The sequence below is a fragment of the Eretmochelys imbricata genome, chromosome 1 (assembly GCF_965152235.1).
Source record: "Eretmochelys imbricata isolate rEreImb1 chromosome 1, rEreImb1.hap1, whole genome shotgun sequence".
Lineage (NCBI taxonomy): Eukaryota > Metazoa > Chordata > Testudines > Cheloniidae > Eretmochelys > Eretmochelys imbricata.
The window spans coordinates 252,923,994-252,939,759 of NC_135572.1; the positions used below are offsets into that span (position 1 = coordinate 252,923,994).

Sequence of the window (15,766 nt, forward strand, 5' to 3'; positions counted from 1 at the left end):
AGAGCTGGACGCGATACTTGAGGGTGACCCCACCTCCACTCCGAGTACCACCACGGACACCTCAGAGGCCAGTGCAACAAGGCAGGAGGAGGGGGAGCAGCAAAGCGGGAGCGAGGGTGCTCCGGCAGAGGAAGACACCCCAGAATCCCTAGATGCATGCAGCCAGGGGCTGTTCTCAAGCCAGGAGGAAGGTAGCCAGTCATGGTGGCCGGTGCTTGGGGAAGGACAAACACCAGAGGAGGTTCCCGGTAAGCGGCTTTTATTTTGGGAAGGAAGTTATTCGGTGTGGGCTCTTGGGGCGAGGAGGATTAGGCCGCATGCGTGCCTAGATGCGGAATAGGGCATTGATGTGCTCTCTCACATCGCGGTAATCGGCCTCAGTGATCTCTTCAAAGGTCTCAGCCAGAACTTGGGCAATGGGCTTGTGTAGGTTTCCTGGGAGAGCCACTGTGGACCTCATCCCAGTAAGGATACAGTGTCTGCGCCACTGTGCCCAGAGGGGCGGGGGGACCATTGGTGCACACAGGCAAGCTGCATATGTGCTAGGGCAGAATCCGCATTGCAGTAGAAGACCCTCCCTTGCTTCCCAGGTCACCCTCAGCAACAAGATATCTTCCAGGACGAACTCCTGTGGAAAATGTGGGGACAGTGTTCAGTATAGGGGCCCTCTGCCGCTGTTGGCTCTCCCCAAGGCACGGAAACCCAGAGGACAGTACAGCCATGAAACAATCAGTCACGCTTGACCCCGTGCTTACTCACCATTTTGGGGCTCCCATGGGTTATGTGCGCTCGCTTTGGGATGGCCAAATTATGCTATTGTGTAGACTGTGCTTGCCCTTAAGTATGGAGGAAGCATTGCTCTGTCTGGTGTGAACAATGCTGCCTCTGTTAAGTGTTGCATTTTGCCTAACAGATGCAACCTTGAGATCTCAGCCGTCCGTGTTATCACTGGCCAAAAGACTCCAAAGAATCAGAAAGAGGCCACATAAAAGCAAGGAAGACGTTGCATGAAGTAATGCAGCATTCAAGTAATGAAAATCGAAAAGTGCAGGAGTGGCGGGACAGTGAAAGAAGGATCTGCCAGCAGAATGTGGATTGCTGGCACCAAAGCACAGAGCGGCTGATAAGCATAATGGAGTGCCAAGCGGACTCTATCCAGGCACTCATAGCCATGCAGGCGGAGCACTACTGACCCCCCTCCCCCGCAGCCCTTGTCCCAAAAACTCTTTCCCTTGTGCCCCCATGTCACTTCCAACCCACTTTCCCCAACATCTGGGTTCTTACCGCCACCAGCTGCCTCCAACATCTGTAGCTTCACCACCCAACCCTGAAAACTACAACCCTTACCTACTGCACTCAACCCCCATCACCATGCAGTATAGCCATCCTGAAGTGCAGCACTCATTGCACAGCACTCCAGACAGGATATACGCAAATCTGTGATTTTACCGTTCACCACTCAACCCCCTTGCCCTTTCTGTTTCCCAAGCAGTTGTGTTTCTTTTCAATAAATGAATTTTCTTTTCAATAAATGGATTTTTTGGCTTTGAAAAGATTCTTTATTATTGCATAAAGTAAAAGATTCCTTAGCCCAGGAAAGAAACAGGCACTGCAAGTCAGCTTAGCAAACACAGGTTCCTATTAACATTGGAACCACTGCACTTCACTCCCGTGCAGAGCACCAGACATTACTGGTGGCTTCAGCCTCAAATTGCTGCCTCAAGGCATCCCTAATTCTTGCAGCCCCAAGCTGGGCCCCTCTAATAGCCCTGCTCTCTGGCTGCTCAAATTCAGCCTCCAGGTGTTGAATCTCAGAGTTCCATGCCTGAGTGAATCGTTCACCTTTCGCTTCACAAATGTTATGGAGGGTACAGCACGCGGATATAACCGCAGGGATGCTGTCATTGGCCAGGTCGAGCTTCCCATACAGAGAGTGCCAGCGGCCCTTTACACAGCCAAAAGCAAACTCCACAGTCATTCTGCACCGACTCAGCCTGTAGTTGAAACGCTCCTTGCTGTTGTCAAGGCTCCCTGTGTAGGGTTTCATGAGCCACAGCATCAAAGGGTAAGCGGGGTCTCCAAGGATCACAATGGGCATTTTGACGTCCCCTACAGTGATCTTCTGGTCTGGGGAAAAAAGTCCCAGCTTGCAGCTTCCTGAACAGGCCAGTGTTTTGCAAGATGCATGCATCATGCACCTTTCTGGGCCAGCCTGTGTTAATGTTTGTGAAACGCCCACGGTGATCCACAAGCGTCTGGAGAACCATAGAGAAATAGCCCTTCCAATTAACATACTCGGAGGCTAGGTGGTCTGGTGCCAGAATTGGAATATGCATGTCATCTATCGCCTCTCCGCATTTAGGGAAACCCATTTGTGCAAAGCCATCCACAATGTCCTCCATGTTACCTAGAGTCACGGTTCTTCTGAGCAGGATGTGATTAATGGCCCTGCAAACTTGCATCAACACGATTCTAACGGTCGACTTCCCCACTCCAAACTGGCTAGCGACTGATTGGTAGCTGTCTGGAGTTGCCAGTTTCCAGATTGCAATAGCCACCTACTTCTACACCGTCAGGGCAGCTCTCAATCTCATGTCTTTGTGCCGCAGGGTAGGGGCGAGCTCCTTACACGGTCCCATGAAAGTGGCTTTTCTCATCCGAAAGTTCTGCAGCCACTGCTAGTCATCTCACTGCTAGACTTGCATGACGATGTGATCCCACCACTCGGTGCTTGTTTCCCGAGCCCAAAAGTGGCGTTCCACGGTGGTGAGCATGTCCGTGAATGCCCCAACCAACTCGTGTCGTTTGCGTTACTCACGTCAATATCATCGTTAGAGTCCTCACTGTCACTTTGGATCTTAAGGAGTAACTCGACTGCCAAATGTGATGCGCTGGCGAGACTCATCAGCATATTCCTTAGCAGTTCGGGCTCCATTCCCACAGACCGAAAGGGAAGACAGAGCGTGCAGTACAAAAAACATTGAAAGATGGCGCCAAATGTGGACGGAAGCACAGGGAATGCTGGGATGCGAAGCGATGCATCCCGGGGCGTTGGGACAGGACCCAGAATGCCCCGCCCCCTTCCCACAAGCCACAGTGCCAGAATGGGGAGAGGTGCTCTGTGGGATAGCTGCCCATAATGCACCACTCCCAGTGCCGCTGCAAGTGCCGCAAATGTGGCCACGCCAGTACGCTGTCAGCTGTCAGTGTGGACACACTGCAGCACTTCCTCTGCTGCGCTGTCCGAAGGCGGGTTTAACTCTCAGCACTCTACATCTGCAAGTGTAGCCACGCCCTTAAAGTGCTATAAGAGAGAATGAGTTTAAGGCACGATAGCTATACTAGTGTAACTCCTCCTAGGGACACTCCTATTCAGAATTCTGGGGTCACTTATGTCACTGGGAGCAGTTTAAGCTAAAACCAAAAGAATATCATCCAGGCAGGGTAGTTATACCAGTATAACTATAGCTCTTCAACTGTAATAATACCTTAATATATTGGAAAAGCTTCTATGTACACAAGCTCAAGTCTCAGAGGCTTTTGTGGGATTTAGGCTCTGAAGTGCCTAATTCACTTTTTAAATTGGGATGTAGACTATTATGCATATTTGCAAAATGGTACTCAGTTTGTTTACTCTGACACTACTCAACATTGTCACATTGAATTGAACGTGTCCCCCCTACTCCATCATCCAAGATGAAAGGAGGGAGGGAAAAGTTGTTGGAAGCAAAGAATGAAATGAAGGAAGGGGCTGTACACTCGAAGTTGCAACTCTTGCCAGTGAGCCACATGTGATTGCTCAGTGGTGATGGTAGTAGTGAGCTTCACAGGAGACTGCCATGCAACGCCTGACTTTTGGCTGACCAATATTTCTTTGCATTGTCTTGTTTCTGCAGGCTGCTCCTGGGGTGGGAGATGTGACTCAAGAACCCGGAACAGGCAATTGGAGAGGAATGCTGAAACCCTCAAAAGCTGAAGAGCTATTAATGGAGGAAAAATCTAAACCAGTTACAGTCCTACCTGCCAGTCCTCAAAAAGGCCATGCTGTAAACCTGTTGGATGTGGTGAGTTGTGAAAGAGATGATACAGCGGCACCTCTCCTGATAAGCTCAGGCACAGGAAACAGGATTTTAATCTGTATGAATTCTGTACCTGTAGAATATGAAACTATTGGCATATGGACAGGTAGGTACCTTCTGAGGTCCTCTTCCATTAACACTTCCTTTCCCTGTAGTTTGTGGAACAGAACTGGGGGAACCTGACTTACTTCCACATCCATCTAAATGAAGGGATTATTTGCCTACTTCATTAATGCTATAAAAATATTAATCTCTTGTCAGAGTAGCAAAATCGCCCTAGACTTCAGCAGGATCAAGTGGACAGTCACTTTCACTGTCAGTAACCATGAGCTATTGTAAAACCTAAAGTCACTTGATTAAATTAAATTACTGCTGCCTTTTTCTCTGAGAGGTTGTTTTTTTGAGAATTTCCTGTCCTTTGTACTACTTCTCAGCTCAGTTTCAGAGCTCATGTTTTTGACTTGTCAAAACAGCTGTAGTTCTGTTTTGGGGAGAGTAAACACTTGTTGCAAGACCAGTTGGAATCAAGCTGAAAGATGAATGGAGTATCCACTCTGCCATCCAAAGTAGGTAAAGTTTTTTAAATAAAATCAACCTGTAAACATTTAAATAAGTTTGTCTTTATTTTTTCCTGTAGCCTGTACCTGTTGCACGCAGACTCTCTGCCCGTGAGCAACGAGACTGCGAAGTGATTGAACGACTTATCAAATCCTATTTCCTTATTGTCAGGAAGAACATTCAGGACAGGTAATAGCTTGCGAAACTTTGCGTGATATAGCCATGTCATTTGTTGCTGAATATAACCGTGCGTTTATATTGCTTTATCTCTCTAGGCAGAGTTTAGTAGCTCTACAAGGAGGAGCTGTGAAATTTGATTCCTTATAAAATTGAAGTCCACTTGATAGGCAAAAAGAGCACTTTTTCAAAGCCTCCCATACAAGTTCTTCTTTTTGAGTACTCTGTTGTATTGCACTTTAAACTTCATTTATTTTTAAAGAGAATGTCTGCTTTTGTATAGGATACTGCAATCTGTATTGATGGATTGGAGCAAATAATTGGCATACATCCAAGGTCCAGTCAAGCAGTCAAAGGACTTAGCTTTGCAGCCACCAGCCTTCCTTCTGAGGAGGCCCATATAGAGTTCTTTTGACTGGTGTGTTCCAATTCTCAGCCATAAGGCTAGAGGTAGTAATGCCAAAGCATGCTGCCTCTGCTGCGTAGACTGTCTTTAAAGTTGCTGTTGCCCAGTTTTGTTTTGTCATTTGGTAAGAAGAATGAAACAAAGAAGAGACTAACGGTTTTATTACTGAAGGCTTTACAGAAAAGTCAGCAATTTATCCCTTTTTTTTAATAGGCAAAGTTTTTTAATAGGCAAAGTTGGAGCTTAGATCAGGTTGTTTAACCCACACAATGACAACTGCAAGCATGTTCTCCAGTATTTAATTTTAAATGACTCAGATGGTGTTTCCTCATTTTCCATTGCAGTGCTACCCAAAAGTCCTTTTACTTCAGATGTTCAACCTTAATTTACCTCTTACTTCACTTTATCGTAGTACTCCAAGTTATATACCCTCTTATGCTCCCCTAAATAATTTTTCTCTCCCTTGTTCATGCACTTTTTTCCCCCATAGGCTCACATACTGTGTGTGTCATGGCTGTTTACTTTTGTACTGTGTAACTTCACAACATGTAAGAGCTTCTGTGTGTTCCCATGCAAAGATATCTTAGGAATTGGCCATTGAAAAGAGTACTCTATGCCGTGCGTTTCAAGTGTAGTTGCAGAGTTAACTCAGGCTCTTACTTGGATGTTTCCCCAACGCCCTATCATCCACCAATTCGCACAACCATCTGACCTGAGTTTAGTGGTGCTTTCAACTTAGGTTAGCTATCTCATCTGTGGCTGTAGGCTTAAAACCTGTTTGCACTCAGGCTACCCGCTTTGCAATGAGGACGCAGACTAAATCACTTGATTGCTCACAGTCCTACAATGTCTTCCCACGTGCCCAGAAGGACAGACAAGTTCTCCCACAATTCACTGGGAAAGAATCAGAGTAGCTTGTCTTACTGCCGCACAAAAAACCATGGGAGATGCCCCCAGAAAGTCCTAGTGACAGACACAGTATAGTGCCAGTGAGGACACATTAACTTGGGAGTGGAGTGCCCCAGGGGTCGGTCCTGGGGCCGGTTTTGTTCAATATCTTCATAAATGATCTGGAGGATGGTGTGGATTGCACTCTCAGCAAATTTGCGGATGATACTAAACTGGGAGGAGTGGTAGATACGCTGGAGGGGAGGGATAGGATACAGAAGGACCTAGACAAATTGGAGGATTGGGCCAAAAGAAATCTGATGAGGTTCAATAAGGATAAGTGCAGAGTCCTGCACTTAGGACGGAAGAATCCAATGCACCGCTACAGACTAGGGACCGAATGGCTAGGCAGCAGTTCTGCGGAAAAGGACCTAGGGGTGACAGTGGACGAGAAGCTGGATATGAGTCAGCAGTGTGCCCTTGTTGCCAAGAAGGCCAATGGCATTTTGGGATGTATAAGCAGGGGCATAGCGAGCAGATCGAGGGACGTGATCGTCCCCCTCTATTCGACATTGGTAAGGCCTCATCTGGAGTACTGTGTCCAGTTTTGAGCCCCACACTACAAGAAGGATGTGGATAAATTGGAGAGAGTCCAGCGAAGGGCAACAAAAATGATTAGGGGACTGGAACACATGACTTATGAGGAGAGGCTGAGGGAGCTGGGATTGTTTAGCCTGCAGAAGAGAAGAATGAGGGGGGATTTGATAGCTGCTTTCAACTACCTGAAAGGGGGTTCCAAAGAGGATGGCTCTAGACTGTTCTCAATGGTAGCAGATGACAGAACGAGGAGTAATGGTCTCAAGTTGCAGTGGGGGAGGTTTAGATTGGATATTAGGAAAAACTTTTTCACTAAGAGGGTGGTGAAACACTGGAATGCGTTGCCTAGGGAGGTGGTGGAATCTCCTTCCTTGGAAGTTTTTAAGGTCAGGCTTGACAAAGCCCTGGCTGGGATGATTTAACTGGGAATTGGTCCTGCTTCGAGCAGGGGGTTGGACTAGATGACCTTCAGGGGTCCCTTCCAACCCTGATATTCTATGATTCTATGGCTTTCAGTGTAGCTACTTACATCTAGGTTAGGCTATCCCAAGTGCTCCTACCTGGATGCTGATCACCTGAGTTAGGATATGTTTTCACTGCACTTATCGCTCCACAGGAAGTGCATGGTTTTTATCTTGCCAATTCCTATCTATATTGATTTTTCCACTTTGTCAGAAGAGCTCTGCTGTGCTCTGATCCTGTCAGATTCCATAAGTAAGGCAGGGACAGTACTTCGAATTTACTGCAGGAAGTTCAGGGCACATGTAACTGTGGAAATCCATATTAAACCAATGTTCCTTCTTGGTATTTCAAGTGACACATAAAACTGAAATCTTGACCACTTGTGATCATTAAAGATTTAATGGCTTCCTTTTCATGACTAGGAGTCTTGACGCTGGGTCATGGCCAAACTGTGTTTTGGGTAATTCTATTCTGTTTGTCTAAACTCTCCTTGCATTTTGAAATTCCCATCACTTCTTGCTGTGTGGTGCCTTAGAAGCAGCATCGTCCAATGTATAGGGTACTGGCAGGGAATTGGTAGACCTGTGTTCTGTTCCTAGCTCTTTCGCTGACCTGGTGTGTGACCATGGACAAGTCACTGCACTGTGCCTCCATTTCCCTTTTCATCCTTTGTATTGTCTATTTAGATACTAAGAGACAGAACCTGCTGTGAAGAGCTTAGTGTTTTTACAGTACCTAGCACAATGGGGCCTGATCTTGATTAGGGCTTCTAGGTGCTACTGTAATAAAAATAATTTAGGCCTAACAGTTGGTATAGAACCTTTCGGGGTTGTACGTATGGGATTCAGTTGTTCACTTTGAAGTGTGGCCATTTTACAGGCAATAAACTCAGCAGCTGTTGGACTTCACACAGTCACTTCACAGCTGTTTAAGACATATGGATGTAAGATTCCTGTCAACATTCTGTATAATTGCTTACACTGGAACATACAGATTTACTCAAACTGCATGTTGACTCTAGAATAGCTAATGCCCTAGCTTTATGTGGCTTGTTTGATATTTTATTTTTTGCTTGCAGTGTGCCAAAGGCAGTGATGCATTTTCTGGTGAATCATGTGAAAGACACTCTTCAGAGCGAGCTAGTTGGACAGCTGTACAAATCCTTGTTGTTAGATGACCTTCTGACGGAATCTGAGGACATGGCACAGCGCAGAAAGGAGGCAGCTGACATGTTAAAGGTATTGAAAATCAAAACACCCGATGAACAGTTAATTAAACTGAAGCATATTAAATCTGCTGGGATTTCAGGTATATAACAGTCTTCAGGTTTTTGCATGCTTTTTGGATTCAGGTCAGTTTTGTTTTGATCTAGTTCATTCTCGTATAGAAGCCCTGCATGAGCAAGAAAGCAATAATGAAATACTAGTAATGTTCACTATACATCATTAATCTAGCTTCTGGAGTAAACCCCAAACACAGCTTTGTTAGATTGGTATTATCTTTCTTTTATAAAGGAGTTTTAGAATAATGAACTTTGTTAGGTTTTCCAGCATACTCTCTTAAAGCTCTGTAACCCTCCCTTGACGGAATTTCCTTTTGAAGGTGGGGTTGAGTCGTCCCCCTCGTTTCCCCCTGCCCCCCAATTCCATGCTTATTTCTGTGAGTAGTACCAAACTATTCTGTCCTAAAGTATCCTGTCCTAAAGGTTTTGATTAGGGACATACTGCTGTGGATTTGGCTGTTACTGCAGATGCTGCACCTGTTTTTCTTGTATTGCAGTGAATTTGAACTAGTCATGAAAACAGTGAAATTGTTTTTTCCAAAGCTCTAATTTTGGGGTGTACCAAATACTGCCAGTTCCATTCCTCTGCACTGAATTGGCATAGAGAAATATGCTTTCTAAAAGATCAAATCAGCACAGTGAGGGAGAAATAGTGTGGGTCAGTTCTCTCATAGAATGCAGCAGGCATTGACTCTGGATGTTTGAGATACCAGACCCCCTAACCTGTCACTGTTCCAGGACTGGATCTAGCAAGTGTAATTTTAAATCTCTGCTCTTTCCTAACCCACATGTTTGAGTCAGAGAGAGAATCTTGTAGAGGGTAAACTCTTAGGTGAATAAGTGATCTGTCTTGTACAGTCCTGAGTGCATTGTTGGTACTTATCATAAACTGGTTTATTTGTTAAGTTTGTTTCAAATGACAGCTGTTTTAAACCTGCCAGGATTTGGACATAGTCCAGTGGTGCATGAATTAGGCAGAATGTAAGTGAAGAGGTTTAAAGGTACAAAATAAGTGCAATTTATACTTTAGTTGCAGAAAGAAACTATTTTATTCTTTATTATGATATGTGGTGGCAAATATCTTTGTAGCTTACCTAAAGATTTATTTATCCACATGGAGTGTTAATACAAATGTACTGGGGCCTTTGGGTAGGTGAGAACATCTTCAAACCAAAAGAAAAGTCTCAAAAAGTTATGACTGGAACAGAATCTTTTTGTTTTAAACTGAGATCTGTTTTGCATGAATTTCTAACACTTTCAGTTCTTGGATGAGAGGCTGGCGGGGTGACGTGGCACAACAACTGTGGGCTACAATCTTTACAATACCTTTGTGTTTTTGTCATATTTTGCACTTGTGTAGTATGCTCCATCTGGGGATCTGAGGCCTCGACAAATGTTAGTGTTGGAAGGCTTAATTCACTGTCACAATGATCTTGTTTTGTAAAACATTGCTGAATTAACATTGTCTTCCGTAGAATGATCTCCTGGTTGTCATATGAGAAGCAAATAGGGAAAAATTTAATATTTTTTCTTGTGTTTTCCCCTCTGTGCAGGCATTGCAGCGAGCCAGTCAGATTATTGCTGAGATTCGAGAGACGCACCTTTGGTGAAGGTTATCTCTACCAGCCACACTGTTTATATGAGTGGAGAATCCTGATGACTTGAAAATTTGCTAAGCATTGTATACTTGGTAGAATTTTATTTATGAACTCTTATCTGTGTACTGCAACTATGTGTAAATTTGCTCATGTAAAGACAGTTGGTTTGGCTTATGGACAGAAAAGTATGCTGTACTTCTGCAAAACAAGTCCTATTTAATCCACATAATAAATGGCTCTAAATGTTTCCTTACCAGTTTTCTGGTGCAAATAAAACAGACCAAGTTTACTGTCCTGTGACAGTCTCATTTAAACTTAGGCAAAACCATTAAAGTTCCAGTGTCTGGCTTGCTAAACAAGTTGCCTGTGGGTTAGATGGACAGCGTAGTCTTGTTGCATAGTTTTAAGCTGCTTTTACAATAGAGGTTTAAATACCATGGAGAGGAGAAAGCACCAGGTATTCTTTCATGAGTATACTGCATGCACCATGGCAAACGGAGATCTGAATTTGATAACTGGCACAGTAAAAATGTCTTCTGTATAAGTACGTGTGCACCCATTTTTTTCAGAATTTTAAAGAAAGCAGCATTATAAAACAAATTTTTGAACTAGATAAATGAATTTCACTTTAGGTGAGTTAGCCTGGAACTTTAAAAAACAAACAGGAGGACTTACTAAAGAATTGGTGCAAACCAATGAATGTGCACCAGAGTTTGCATTTCATTGCTGGAGATGATAATCAAGTGCAAGAACCCCTTCTGGGACCAAACCTCTGGACCATCCACTAGCAAAATTGTTCTCATATAATTTAAAAATAAAATGAATTTCAAAACTGTTGTGGGATAATAAGTGTTTCTTTTAAAATTTAGTTGGACAGAAAGGTGGGATTTTTTTTAGTTCTTTTAATAATTTTAGTTCTTTTCAAATAATTTTGGGATGTATGAAGGCTAAGAGTATCTGTGGAAGAGACAGCAGGACTAGAATGTTTATACCAGAGTCTACTTTAAGTACTGCTGTCTGGGGAAACAAATTTTACTGTGCTGTGAGGAATTTTTCTAAGACAACCCAATTTGTTTTAAGATAAACGTAAGATTGGGAATGAAGTTGATGGTTATTCTGGCCATATCGAGCACAGTGCACATTGATCACACTAGCCTCCTTAAAAGTTAAAATCTTGTTATACATTATATCTTCCTACAATTTGAATTTAAACTCCAGCACACTTGCATGTATTTTTTTCACACAGATTTATTTATTTGATAAAGTTGAAATGTTCACGATGCTGTTCCTGATGTTGTTTCTCTCACGTGCACATTTAATTGTAGAAGAATTAAATAGACATCACTGTCCACATTTTTATGGCTCTTCTCTGTGCATCAGGTATATAGTAAAACTGGTTTCTTCTCCCACACACACAGTTCCTTCACTATTTCATCACTTAACAGAAACTAAATTCCTGTTTGAGCTGCTAAAATTTTAAATGTACAAACCTGATCATTTGCAAACATTTAAGGGACTAGTTTACAATAATGGCTAATTCCCAGTTTTCATTTATCACTGATACATTCACACTGAATTAAGATCAACAGATGGAAACAACATTATTTGGCTTAAGAATCCTGTCTCCCTAATATGCCACCTTTAAATTCCACATTTGTAAGCAGTCTAGAACTTTACATGTTAAATACCCTATTTAATCAACATATAGAAATCAATTTAGCATTCTTAATTACCAGGGAAAAATGCTTTCTGTGGTTCTGGAAACATGAGGCCAAAAGAGGAAGGGTGTCAGACTTAGTTTTCTTACTAATTTAAGCAACAGTTATTTTAAATGCCTTAAACTTCTTTTAATTGGAATCCAATTTTAATACAGTTCAGCTCTCTCCAACTGTGCTTCTTTCTTGCCTGTGTCTCCCCATCCACCCACCTATATACCCTCTTGGTTCAGAAATGCTACTTTTCAACATGTTAATGGCTGACAGAGGTTAATCAGTGATTAATTGGCAAATATAATTTAGTCTCACATTAATCGTGAACTTTCAGAAGGTTGCACAAAGCAAATGAGTTCAGCTTACTCAAGAAATTCTCACAAGTGAAAGGTAAACTTCACAAGAAATGATACAGTTGATTAAGTGTTAATTAGCATTGGTGACCTGAATTCTTTTTGGAAATGCTGTGGTAATATTTTGGTATCACTGTAACTTGTAAATAAGCTGAGGATATATAATGATTTGAAAGAAATGAACTTGGTCTGCCATAGTCACTGCATATTTTAAAAAATCAATCCATGCTTTAACATGACTTCATCCTTTGATTAAATAAGCTATAGTGCAGTGGTTCTCAAACTATGGGTCAGGACCCCAAAGTGGGTTGCGATCCCATTTTAATGGGGTTGACAGGGTTGGCTTAGACTTGCTGGGGCCTGGGGCCAAAACCCGAGCCTCACCGCCTGGGGCTGAAGTCCAAGGGCCGTCCCACCTTGGGCGGCAGGACTCGGGCAGGCTCAGGCTTTGGTCCCTGTTCCCACCCCCCCGGGTCGTGTAGTAATTTTTGTTGTCACAAGAGGGTTGCAGTGCAATGAAGTTTGAGAACCCCTGCTATAGTGTATTGATTATACCAAATATGCAACTGTGAATTTTGAGGAACTAGGTGACATACCCATCCCTGTCTGAACTTTCGGATTCTAATGTAGCTATATTTGTACAGCTTTTTCTATATTGGGGTTTGCTCTCCCAGGATTTCCCATCACTAGTTCTAGTGCAGCAGTAGGAGTTTGTGTCAACAGGACTCGGGTGGTTGCTTATGTTTTTAGCAGTCTACAACTTGTTTAAGCAGTGCTAGATAATGGGATGGTTAAAATGCCAATAGTCACTGGCACTTTGTCTATGCTAGCACTCTGGTTGTTACTTACATCGATGGAAGAAATGGCATGGAAATTTTAGGGAAAGAAACCTAGTGTAGGCCAGGCTGTAGTTCTTTGGTTTTATTTGGTGGGGAGTAGGGAGGGAGTTTGACTTCATTTCCAACCGTTTCTATTTTTTGCTTTGTGCACATAAACTGTTCTAAGTTTTCTTCCATAGAAACCTAAATCTGTGGAAATGAAAGTCTAACACCTCTTGAGAAATGTAATTTAACATTTGTTCATCAAGAACAGCTACTATTTTTGCACACCTTGAACAAATCCATTATTCAATGAAATTACAATACTGGCATAAGCGAGTAATCAAGGGAGAAAAGTTAGAGAAATAGAAATTTGACATTTAATACCTGATGTATGTATGTTACTACTGTAAATAAAACTGCTAGTGTGAAAGACTTGCACATAGCTTTCATATCAATAAATTACTTTTTTTAAGTGGTCAGTTTTAAATTTTACTTATGTGGGGGTAGGTGGGAGTGGGATGTGTGTGTATACTTAAAGGCATTATACCCAATCAAATGGATTTTTAAAATACATGTGGTAAACACATCTGAAGTCCTACTTACGTTTATGGGAGCTTTTGCTTTTGAAGTGAGGTGCCAGTTGGGCACCACTGGAAACTGAAGTTCCTGATAGACACAGCCATATTAAAAGCAGTTTACCTGTCAATATCTGTCTCCATTTTAATTTAGAGGGACCAGCTCTAGAGGCTGTTGTTTCTGTGCCTAGTAAATCCTTGGTATTTGTTGAGACGAGTGCTAACTGGTGGCTTTTATAAGGTGGATAATAACACTTTCAAACTGGGTTGAGACCAGCTCATATCACAAACTACTGTAACTAGATGTTACCAACCAAGGTCAGGTCACTTTGAGAGGGAAGGGTTGGGATGAATTAAATTCTGAAGTCTTATAAGCCAACCTAAGAATTTCCAAATCTGTGCTTCATGTTCAAATAGTTTTGCCATCATCTTACTTCCTCTTGCTCCTCCATTGCAATACCTATACGAAGTTGAGCACTTCAGCAATTGTAAAGGTTAAGTTGGAATTTCATGTTTTGGATAGCTTAAAAATAAGCAGAAGATCAATGATTTTTCCAAATATTGAGGCTATATTACAGGCCAAGAGAACCCTCCTTTTATTGGGGCTGTCAAATCCCACTCCAAGGAGTTATCAGGGTGGTCAACTGCTTAATTAGTCCTGAATGCCTACAGTGTGCATCAGAGCTGAGCACCAAGTACTGTGAAGAGTAAGGCTATGTTTATCATAGAATCATAGAATATCAGGGTTGGAAGGGACCTCAGGAGGTCATCTAGTCCAACCCCCTGCTCAAAAGCAGGACCCATACCCAATTAAATCATCCCAGCCAGGGCTTTGTCAAGCCTGACCTTAAAAACTTCTAAGGAAGGGGATTCCACCACCTCCCTAGGTAACCCATTCCAGTGTTTCACCACCCTCCTAGTGAAATAGTTTTTCCTAATATTTAACCTAAACCTAAAGATAGATTCAGGGGAAAGGATATACAGAGATTTAAGCTTTGGGATATTTGCTGTAGTTGTTCAAAACAGCTGCCAGTTCTAACGACGCTTGATGTCACAGAGGTCATGACTTCAAGAGACCTCTATGACACTTCCTGCTTCAGTCCCAGGGGGAGGGACTGGAGCTGTAAACCAATGCAGGGACCATGTGAGGGTTCCAGCGACTCCTTCCTGAGAAGGCCCCTGCAGGGTTCTGGTGACAGGCAACAGTCTTGTGTCGGGGGAGAAGAGTGCTCAGGCAAGTGGCTGGGGTGTCCCATTTTCTCTTTGGGAAATATGGTCACCCTGCAGTTTCGAGCCACCTGGGGTGCAGGGGGAACCCTGCAGCTCCCTGCCACCACGATGGTGGGGGAAACCATGGAGTCGCAGCAGCCTTGTGTGCTGGATTCTCCCACTTCCCATTTTGTTGTTTTTTTAATAAAAGTTATGGACAGGTCACAGCTTCTGTGAATTTTGTTCATTGCCATGACATGTCCGTGACTTTTACTAAAAATAACTATGACAAAGCTCTTCACTAAGGCTAAGATTACCATCATACTTTGCTGAGAAGACCATGCACATTTGGGAAGGCTTCTCAAATAGTAAGGATCTGCTTCACCTCCACCAACCAACAGCCCACCCGCATTCACAGAGTTCAGTACAGTAACACATCAAGGAGTTCTGGACACCCTAAACGAGTCTCAACCCAAGACTTGTGAATCCAACCCATGTCCTTCCTGTCTTGTGAAAGAATCGTGAACAGCGGGCGCCACTCCTGACCAAAATAGTCAAGACCTTTTTCAGAGAATCTTCTCTTCCTCCTTCAAACACTCACTGATCCAACCAACACTGAAGAAACCCACCCTGGATACTTTAGTCCGAGCCAGCTGCCACCCAATGTTAAACCTCCCATTCCTGAGCAAGCTCATTTAAAAAAAAAAAAAAAAAATCTAGCAAAGGGCAAACTACAGGCTTGTGTAACTGAAGTTAACATTCTAGACCCAGCACATTCTGGATTCAGGCCAGGACATAGAACTGAAACTGCTTTAGTGGCACTGATGTACGATCTCTGGTTAATGGGACAGACATTCATTTTCTTCTTGCTGGACCTCTAAAGCATTCAACACTGTTAAGCATGAGATTCTGCTGTCTTGCCTGAGACAGATGGCAGGGGTCCAGAGTAATATGCTAAAATTGTTTGAATCCTTCCTAGAAGAACAGTCCCAAGAAGTAGTGATGGGTAACTGCACTTCTACCACTACACCCCATTTGTGGAGTTCTACAAG

The 15,766-nt window shown here is 43.2% G+C and overlaps 1 protein-coding gene across 4 annotated transcripts in view; it reads left to right on the forward strand.

Moving 5' to 3' along the window:
• DNM1L (dynamin 1 like) overlaps positions 1–13,405 on the forward strand; it is a 63,967-nt gene extending 50,562 nt beyond the window's left edge. For 3 of the 4 annotated variants that reach the window (XM_077827887.1, XM_077827861.1, XM_077827878.1), the window contains 4 exons: positions 3,897–4,064; positions 4,717–4,826; positions 8,246–8,405; positions 10,003–13,405. In XM_077827887.1, coding sequence (XP_077684013.1) covers positions 3,897–4,064; positions 4,717–4,826; positions 8,246–8,405; positions 10,003–10,059 — 495 coding nt within the window. In that variant the 3' untranslated portion in view covers positions 10,060–13,405. Of the gene's footprint in view, positions 1–3,892; positions 4,065–4,716; positions 4,827–8,245; positions 8,406–10,002 lie in introns of all 4 variants that reach the window. The other variant, XM_077827870.1, reaches the window with a different exon arrangement.
• The last annotated feature ends 2,361 nt before the right edge of the window (positions 13,406–15,766 follow it).